Genomic DNA, 10403 nt, shown 5'->3' on the forward strand with positions numbered 1-10403 from the left:
ATTAAGAGTATGAAAAAGTGCCAACACAAACCCAGGTGTATTTGACTCCAGTGTCTCTTATCTCTAAAGTTAAGGGCGTGGTGGCGCCCGCCCTATGGCAAAAACCTATGGAGGCTGGAGGATTGAGGCATCGAGTCCATCTCATATCTCTAAAGTTAAAATGTATTCTCTAGATATTTATAGCTTCAAATTGTTTTAAAACACAAATATAATGGCATGGACTAAACAATAAAAGTCAAAGTTGTTAGGAACCCAAAAGTAAAAGATAATTTTAATCCTAGGATGTTATCCCAACAAGCATTTGTCATTTCAGAAACATACACACATGTGCACACACATTGATAACCCCTAGCCAAAAAAAAAAAATACTGCATTATGGAAAACCTCTTAAATTATGCTGCTAAGAAAATGAATTTTAGTAATTTTCAAGTACTATGTAGAAAAGTGGTAACTGCCTCTGACTAGTAAAGGCTTGGTTATTTAAAAAAAACAAAGTCAGGTACTGGTCCCATAACCTAGTGGTTAAAGGAACCAGATCCCTTATGACTGACCATGGTTTGAATCCTGAAAAACAAGCTGGCCATGTGTGCATGTGGTCCCTAAATCCCAACAGGATGAAGAAATGGAGGAGACAGGACTAGGGTATGACCACTCATTGGGGGGGGTCCTGCCTCCCACCTCTCTGGTGAGTACACATGCCCTCTGGCAATTAAAAAATAATAATTTCTATAGCTATGTAAACTACTATACGTTAACATGAGTATTCATCTATTTTTCTTTTCTTAAAAGATAGAGTCATTGGGGACCAGCAGTTAGCATAATGGCTATGTCGCTGGACTCCCATGTAGTTGACCGTGGTTCGAGTCCTGGACCCAGTGGCTTAAACTCACACCGGGTGCATGTGCGTGCGTGCCCAAGATCCCAAGAGGAGAATGGAGGAGAAGGGATTGCAGCGTGGCCATCCCACGTGGGTGGTGATTTCTTGCTTTCTGTCTCTCTTTCTCTCTCTGTTGGGCAAGCACACACACCCTATAGCAAAGACCTCTCCAAAAAAAAAGAGTCACTATATGCTGATCTCATAGAAATGTTTAAGGAGGTGCTGGCAGGTAGCATGGTGGTTAAAATGCTGGACTCCCATATGGCAGACTGTAGTTCAAGTGCCAGATCCAGTGGCTTGGTTTCTCATTTCCCCTCTCTTTCACTGTCTCTGTGGCCAAATTAGAAAATAATAATGAGACCAGCAGATGGCATAGAAGTTACATTGCTAGACACCCACATGGCTGACTATGGTTCAAATCCCAGACCTAGTGGCTTCAAAATCAGATTCTGGGAAGAGAAATGGAAGAACAGGGATTATGGCCTGGCCTTCAGCCCAGTCTCACTTTCCCCCTCACTGTGTCTGACTCTGGCGAGTGCACATGCCCTAAGACAAAAATAATAATAATAAATAAAATAATAATTTTTTTTTTTTAAAGAAATGTTTAGGGGACCAGCAGGTGGCGTGGTAGTTAAAGTGCTGGACACTCCCACATGACTGACCATGGTTCGAGTCCTGGATCTGGCAGCTTTCTCTCTCTCCCTGGTCAAATAAAAAATAAATAAATACATGAATTTTTAAAAAATTAACAAATACACCACTGGGAACCAGTAAAATATGAACCCAGTGTTTAACTTATGTTGACTCACCTCTTAAAGATAGCACTTTTTCTTTTAGAAACTTGGCGTCAACCTATCAGGATAAACTTGGATCACAAGTTTACAGCTATGGGCCTAAGGACATCCTTGGAACAGTAACACACACACACACACTCTCTCTCTCTCTCCTTTGTTATGGGCACTTGAATGGTGCTGCTTCACAGAGGCTGCCCCCCCAGTCATGAGGATCTCCGACCACAGCTCCAGGAAGTTCTGCTGCTGGTCTGATACCAAGAGTACCTTGAGATTCTGGAAAGGGTTTTCACGTGGTTGCCTATGAAGGAGTCAGAGACACAGCCTTTGGAACTGGAAGGGACATTATCATGACAGAAAATATTTAACAAACAGTCCTGGGGCCAGCAGGTGGCGTGGTAGTTAAGGGTGCTGGACTCCCACATAGCTGATCACGGTTCGAGTCCCAGACCTGGCAGCTTGTTCTCTCACTTTCCTTCTCTCTCGCTCTGTCCCTCTCTTGTCAAATTAAAATAAATAAATAAAGTTGAATACAATAATTTAAAAAAAAAACCCTTCTACAAAGGGACTAGTATACATCTGAATGTTTTTAAAACTACGCCCTGTAATTAGGACAGCCCTGTATTATCCCCCTTTCTGTGAATAATGTATATTCTTCTGGGATGCTGATCTGATCCCACCCTCATGATTTCCACATTGGTCCTAGGGCTGAGAATAATCCAAATTAGGCTCCTAATCTTGTTTTTTTGTTGTTTTTTTTGTTGTTGTTGTTGTTTTTGAGAGATTTTTCCTACAGGGCTTGTGTGCTCAGAGAGTCCGAGAGACAGAGAGAGAGAAAACAAGAAATCACTCCCGCAGGAGGGATGGCCCCACTGCAGTCTCCTCCTTTCTCCTCTCAGGATCCTGGGCACATACGCACATGCATCTGGTAAGAGTTTTCGGCTGCCAGGTCCAGGACTCAAACTGAGGTCGACTACAAAGGAGTCCAGTGATCACCATTACACCATCGCTAGTTTCTATATTTTTAAAATCCTTATCTGAAATTTAATTCTCTAACCTTATAGGTTGAAAACACTGAAACTATATACAAATACTCACACATTTCTAAAAGTTTACTAATCAACATATCCTGTGAAAATAAACTAGCCGAAATGCTGAAATAATTTCAAATGTATCAGATTCTGTCATTTATATTGCAGCTATCCGGTTTCTAGAACATTTACTCTCTTATCTAGATTCTCCTCTGTCCAAAAGCTTGTCTTCCTACGTACTTCCTAGGACATATACTGAAACCATCTAGAATACTTACCAATCCAGGATTCTTTGTTCCTCAAGGCTGTATCCAGCTGGCAACAGGTAATTTCGGTAATTCTGGAGCTGGTTGGCATGACAGCTGTCATGGACCCAGACATGAGAAACACAAGGAATCCCACTGGCAAGGCACAGGAAGTACTTCCGGGTTCGACAATGCTGATCAGCAATTAGGAGACACTGGTAGGCTGTATTACACTGTTAAAAAAGGAACAGAGTCAATGGGTCTGGTGATTTTTTTTTTTTTTCTTTTTGGAGAGATTTTCGCTATAGGGCGCGTGCACTCACCAGACAGACAGAGAGAGACATAGAGACAGAAAGCGAGAAATCATCCCCCAGGGGAGATGGTCACACCGCAATCACTTCTCTTCTATTCTCCTCTCAGGATCTTGGGCACGCACGCACACGCGCCCAGCATGAGTTTTAAGCCACCAGGTCCAGGACGCGAACCGCAGTCGACTACGTGGGAGTCCAGCGACATAGCCATTACGCTAATTGCTGGTTCCTGGGTCTGGTGATTTCTATGAAAAGCTCCTAAAGCAGCCCTAATGAGCCATGGAGACCATATCTGAAGAATTCCAAATACTTTCCAAAATGTGATTTAGTCTGTCCTTCTGCCCACAGCCTCTTTTCTCACTAACAGTCCCAAAGGGCTTTCCTAGACCCCTCCCTGCCTCATCTGCAGCTTTCTGAGGGCCTCAAGGAATAAGCAAAACCATGTGCTCAGCTTTCAAGAATCATTAGCAATAACGAGGATTTTTACTATATACATATCTCAGTCTGCTTTTGTCTCAGCAACAGAGTCATAGCTATTAACTAACCCAAGGTTGTAACTTGCTTATCTTGGAACTCTCTAAATATCCAAACTCTCTGACTCTTCTGAGGCCTCTTTTTGCAGTATAGCAAGTAGGTTCTTTCCATTGTCACTCTCGGAAGTTACACGAAGAAATTCCTTACCTGGGCTTCATTGAAATCTTCAAGGATATAGCCAGCTCCTGCTCGAAGCTGAGATTCTGTGTACTGCTTGTTGAAAGGAGGAATCTCTAAAAATTCTAGAAACAGAAAACCAAGATCATCAATTATTACTGAGTTGTTTGGGTTCTCATTTGTCATTTTATGCCTGCTTCTTAAAACCCCTTTCCTGCACAACAGAATGTCCCAATGCCAAGTCAATGGCTTCCCCATGGTGAAAAAGATTTGTCTTGAGGTCTATAAAATGCTGTCCCAAGAAGGGACAAGAGCAGGAGGGGCTGGGAAGACAGGAATGGGGTAGAGCCTAACCTAACACCAGTAGAAAGGTTCCTGTACTGAGAATGAGCCATGGGACCTCACAGAAATGGACACAAACACTTCCCACAGTGACATTCCGATTTGAATAACCCTTATCATTCATTATGAGTTCTATGTCTACCCTGACGTTTCTAAACTAAACAAATACCCATTTCTTCTAGTTCTGCCTTCTATGGAGATGAATAGCTGATGGGACTAATAAAGCCTTTAAATTCCTACTTCATCAGCCTTTTTAACCCCCTTGATACACTAAAACTTAATAACCTAGAATTCTCAAAGAAAATATGGCTTTTAAAATTTAACTAAGTGAAGGTTAGTCAGAAATCCTGTTTCAACCTTTTTATCGAAAACTATCTACCTTTGATGATCTTGAAGTACCTCAGGACACTGAACATCAATGACTGCTCTACAGTCTTGAGGGTGAGTAGAAGAAATGAGAGATGAGGCTGAAGCTGTAATGACCCTAGGCAATTAGAAATTGCTTCTTTTGATCAAATATCTAATTTGAGCTTGTTTTCTTGTCATCTGCTGCTCTCATATATAAATAGCGCATTAAAAAAAAAGAAAAGAAAAGCAAGACATTAGCAATTTTAATTCATTAGGAGTTCAGAGAAATTAAGTTCTAATTAACTGAAAAACCCCAATAACAAAGTTTAACCAGGACCACTCCCTTTTCCCTCATACCCAACAGGAAACCCTTGCAGAGATGGCTCCCCTTTGGTGCCCTCCCTTCCTGTTTGCACTGTTCAGGCAGCACTGAGGCCTCATCCCAGATCTCTCGGTCTTTGACCAGGCTGGCTAAACGTTTTGGGATGACTGGCCAGCCTGTATACTTCTATTGCTCTTTTCTTGATTCAACATTCTTCTCAAAACGAAAGCTCGGGTTAGAAGCTCTGAATAGCTGTAAGAAACTCAGAATATAACAGGGCTATTTCTCAGCTTTGTCAAAGCATCCTTTATTGATATCTCAATATATTATGTCAATCTTCAGCACCAAGACTACTGCTGAGTCATTGCTAACCTCCCTTTATTTTTCATAGGACTTGTATTATATGTCCATTTAATCTAGGACTGCTTTGGGTTCCTGACCTATTTAAATTTTAATCCTTAATTTTATATTGCCTTGCATTTGGGCAGTATATTTCTCTAATTTTTTCTAAATAGGAATTCAATTTTCTTTACTTAAGGTATGAGTATCCTGCCCAACTGGAGGCTAAAATGAATAGGTTGTTATTTCTACCATCCAAATCAAGGATGAAGGTACTAAGTAAACTCAACTCCATAGTCAACTCCCGTGTCTGACAGATCCCTCGTGGTATGTCACATAACAAAAATGGGTGCCATATTCTTAACTTACTAATTAATATATCTCATAAGATGGATATAAATATTTTACTGAGCTTCTGTTATAAACTGGCATTTAAGAATCTCCATCTATATAACAACACCACAGTTTCTTAAAAACTGTAATTTTACAGTAAATTAGTATAGATATCTTCAGCCTATTGAAATTGAGAAACCTTTCAGCATTCTCATAAGCAAAAAAAATATCAAGGATTTCAGAACTGCTGGGCAGTGTCCAAGATGAAGGAGCAACCATTAGGCAGACTCATTTGCTATAACCACACTTCCTACCAGAAACCTATAGATCCTGTTAAAAACAAACAAAAAACCTATCCAAATTCCTCATTTAATTTTTATGAGTTTATTTAGTCTCACACAGGCACACAGTTTTTAAGGAACTGGACAGCCTGCACCTCACACCAACAACATCTTTCTTGACTATGCTGTACCAAGCAATAAAACATCTGTAGTGCTCCCTTGTAAAGTCCTGATTTAGGGGAGGGCTAGGAGTTTGTTAGAAAATAAGGAATGAAGTCTAGCAATACTGTGAAAGCAAAACAAACAAAAAAAACAAAAAAAGAAAGAAAGAAAACAAGATCATGAACACTGCTTTCATGCATGACATCTCTCTATGCAGAATTTTCAAGGGACTCAATTATTTATGACCAAAGTGAAACTAAGTTCTTGGCTAAGAAACTCCTCAATCTTAATGTCTCTATCCCACTGTGCCTATCTGAATTGTGTTGGGCAAAAGGCTGTGCACAGACTTAACCTTGGAAATCCCACATACACCACCACCCCTATGCCCAGAGCCCAACTCCCCAATGCCTGGCCCTCTCTACTCTCAACTTTTTCTTTATTCACCTTTCAAATAGCAGAAGCCTTACTGTAACTCCCTGATCACCCTTCCCATGTCCTTATACATATCTCTTCACATGGCTGTAGCTGGTGAAATACAGTTTACATTAATTAGAAAAGAGTCATCCACATACTGAAAATGCCAGCCATCACAGATGTTCAGTGCTATTTTATGACAACCATGTTCCCTGATTCAGCTCCCTTTAGAAGAGTCAACATTAGTCCAGACTGATACAGAAAATCATTCCTTCTAGACCATTAACCTTGGCAGACACATTTGGATAGTGCTGTCAATCAGTTATAATAGATTATGCATTTGTATCGGCTCATTCTCTTAGATCACAAACTTTTCAGATCACTGAAATAATTTTTACCTCTCCCCACTACCACCTCACACAAATACCAAGTAACAGACAACACAGAAATATAACATATAGATTTAGCTTAAAGCTGGAGAAAAGTACAAAATTGAAAAGGTTTGTAAGATGTTTCTTTCCCATCACTCTGGGACCCCTGGCACCCCACGATCTCAGTCTTAACAGTTGGACCTCAAGAGAATGAACCTCACACCTCACATGAGTTTTCCCTTGGCAGATAGCCTAGAACATAAATGAAGAAAACAGCAGGGCATTCAAAAATCCAATTGCCTTGGATAGTTATAGGAGAATAAAATGAATATGAGTTCTAGTCTCAAATCTGCCATGTATTAAAGTTAAAACTGCTTACTTATCTGTTAAATCCTTTCTCATGGAACTGTTTCAAGGAACCACTCACTGAAAGGAATTTAGTTTCCAGTCTATAAACCAGAATCAGGGACAAGAATTAATTCTCTCTTCCCTGACCAAGATCCTAGCTGCCCCTTGCCCTGTACTTCCCATACATATTACAGGGAGAGCACCAGCTCATAAATGGAATGGAAGGAAACGTGCCTGTGTCAGAGGCCCCAGGGCTTGCTAGAGCCTTACCTTCCTCCTCCTCACTGCTTCCTGTAGGCCCATCTGGCAATTTGGAGCGGCTGGCCAACTTGTCACTGGTTGTAGCCATGGTGAGAAGAAAAGCATAGCCCAGAAACAAAGTCTTGTTGAGGGGCAAAGGCCCTCTCTGCTCTTCCAGGGCAGAAGGTTCACCTGTGTTGTCTCCACTCTCGCAGGGGCTCACAAACTCTCCTGCCCCCACTGCTCCTGGGAAGGACAGAGGCAGTTACTAGAGGATACAGCCCACTGCCTGGGCAAAGGCCCCTGATGGGTAGGCAATGTTTTGATGAACCTTTCCGAGCTATGACCATTCCTATGACCATTTACATCCACTGTAAATGGACAACCACCTAGAACCAAATTTACAATTTAGAGAAATTTATGGATTTAAGTTTTACACAGTATACACATGACAATGTATACAGTGTTTTCATAAACGGAAATAAATTGCTTTTAGATAGCCAAACCAAATACTTTGAGGTCATCTGAAAAAAAAAAAAAATAGTAACTCTAATACAAAGTAAGTAAGAGTGAAAAGTGTTTGGAAATCTTCGGCCACTCTCTCTGCCCAGTGCTGATTTACCCCAGGATGTGTGATATTCTGAAGCAGCCCTTTTTAAAAAATTAAGAACTAAAAACCAAAATAAAATGAGAACACTTTTATTACCAAGCAACAGCCCCAGCATCAGATCCTCCCATCCCATCTGTGACCCTCACCAAAATGGTGCAGAGAATACTTGGTAATAAAGCATTTGACCTGTGGGTAGAGCCACATCAAGAGACCCTGCAAAATTGGCCCCATTTCCAACACCTGGGTAGTAGGTAAGTGAACCAGTCAGTCCAGGACTCCCAGAACACTCATGCTAGGAGTGCCCCCATCAATCTTTGAGAAGAAAGCAAATACCTGACCTGGAGAAGCTGAATTGTAGGTTCATTAGGAGGCCAAGATGACAGACTGGTCATGCATGCCTCCCTAAAATAAAACCAGCAGCGAGAGAACAGTCTCAGGCATTACGAAGTAATATGTACAAAGCTGGACTTCAAGGCAAGACTACCTGAATTTGAAGTCTGGCTTATTTTGTCATCTTACCAAAATTAGCCAACCTTTCTGTGCCTCAGATTCTTCAACTGCAAAATGAATTTAACATCTATACTTAATAGGAATTACATATAAGTTAATGTATATAAAGTACTGAGCACCATACCTCACATACTAAATATTCAAGACTAGGTTACCTAATGTTTGAAGTACCTTGAAACATACTAGTGATATTGGGTAGATAAGGAGATGACACACGTTAAAATACAAAGGATCTAAAAGGAGTTGAGGTGCCAAGACAATGGAATTTTATCAGTTTGTTAATCTGAGAGATCTATCAGGGCAGACAGAAAATTTGTCTTTTTCTTTAGAGAAGACATTTTTGCTATAGGGCTCATGTGCTTGCTAGAGAGATAAAGAGACAGAAAGCAAGAAATCACTCCCCAGGGGCATGGCTATGCCCCAATCCCTTCTCTTCCAGTCTTCTTTCATGATTTTGGGCATGCATGCACACGCACCTGGTACGACTTTTAAATTGCCAGGTCCAGGACTTGAACCATGGTCAAATACGTGGGAGTCCAGCGATGTAACCATTACGCCATCTGCTGGTCCCCGGACTGAGGATTTTAACCTGGATCTCCAGAACACAGAGCTGCTAGGTCTCAGTCACAGTAGGAACCAATAAACAGATGAATCAACTCCTCTTTCTTTTATTGCCAACTACATACGCACTCAGCAGAGAGAAGAGAGGGTGTGAAAAAAGAATGAGGTGTGGTCATACCGTAACCCTCTTTCTTCCATTTCTCCATCCCTTCAGGACTTGGACATGCACACATATGTGGCATGTTTTTTAAAATGCCGGGGCTGAGATTTGAACGCAACTGGCTGTGTGGGATCTGCCTTTCTGTGCACAGTGTTATCTGCTACACCAACAGGGCCATCCCTGAACTCCTTTTAATACTGAACATAAGAGACCAGAAGGGGTTGTTTATGGAAGAGTGGGGAGAAGGGAGATGCAGGCTGGGGTACAACCTCTGAATACAAAGTATGAGAAAGCCAGAGGGCTCAGAGCACAAGGGAGAGGGGAACAGAGTCTCCAGGAGGTAGAAGATAGCTCAGGCAAAGGAAGAGAACTAAGACAAATCTCACTTTTGAATACACTTAAAATGTAATACTTCTCCTTTCCCTCCTGAACCCGCACAGGGGTCAACAAGTGTTAGTGATCATGTCCTAGCCTCCTACCTCCCTCCCTTGAACTGTGCTGGGCGGATTAGGGAGGGATACAGTAAGCTGTCTCTGAGGACCACCTGTGGTCTTCTGCAGGACCCCAATTTTGTAGCCAGGACAGAGGCCACTGTCACTTATGTCCATCATTCTAGCAGCTGACCCTGCATTTAACCATGATCTGAGGGAGAATGAGGCAAAAGGGAGCACTCACCAGGCTTCACAGCTGCAGACTTGCGGCCTCTCTTGGCAGGAGACCTCTCCTCTTCAGAAGTGATAAGTTTTCTTTTGCCTGAGGGAACGCCCGTGGAGGCACGGGGACTTTCTGTGATCTTACGAGTAGGGGTTGTGCTGCTGCTGCTGCTGGAGGCAGTAGGGGTGGCTGGGGAGCTGATATTACTGCGCCGTTTCCGCTTCCCTTCAACCAAATTATCTAGGGGAAGATAACCCAATGGGTTGGTAGAGACTCACAGTTTGAGGCCCTGAACACTGAGAAGCTATGCAAAGTCTCATTTAGACACCACAGTGCCCTTTCTTCCACCTCCCATGAGGGGGCAGGAAGCCTCTTTTCTTTTCTTTTTTGAAAGGTTTTTTTGCTATAGGGCGTGTGCGCTCGCCAGACAGACAAAGAGAGAAAGAGAGATAGAAAGCGAGAAATCACCCCCCAGGGGGGATGGCCTCGCCGCAATCCCTTC

The 10403-nt window shown here is 42.1% G+C and overlaps 1 protein-coding gene across 1 annotated transcript in view; it reads right to left on the reverse strand.

Moving 5' to 3' along the window:
* The window catches only part of TP53BP1 (tumor protein p53 binding protein 1), a 106828-nt gene that overhangs the window by 1016 nt on the left and 95409 nt on the right, over positions 1 to 10403 (reverse strand). The window contains exons 23-27 of the mRNA XM_006162855.3: positions 9923 to 10141; positions 7437 to 7652; positions 3937 to 4031; positions 2978 to 3177; positions 1824 to 1969 (exon numbers count right to left, since the gene is read on the reverse strand). Of these exons, the coding sequence (XP_006162917.1) occupies positions 1824 to 1969; positions 2978 to 3177; positions 3937 to 4031; positions 7437 to 7652; positions 9923 to 10141 (876 nt within the window). The remainder of the gene's footprint in view (positions 1 to 1823; positions 1970 to 2977; positions 3178 to 3936; positions 4032 to 7436; positions 7653 to 9922; positions 10142 to 10403) is intronic.

This window comes from Tupaia chinensis, unplaced genomic scaffold (assembly GCF_000334495.1).
Source record: "Tupaia chinensis unplaced genomic scaffold, TupChi_1.0 Scaffold141044_1, whole genome shotgun sequence".
NCBI lineage: Eukaryota > Metazoa > Chordata > Mammalia > Scandentia > Tupaiidae > Tupaia > Tupaia belangeri.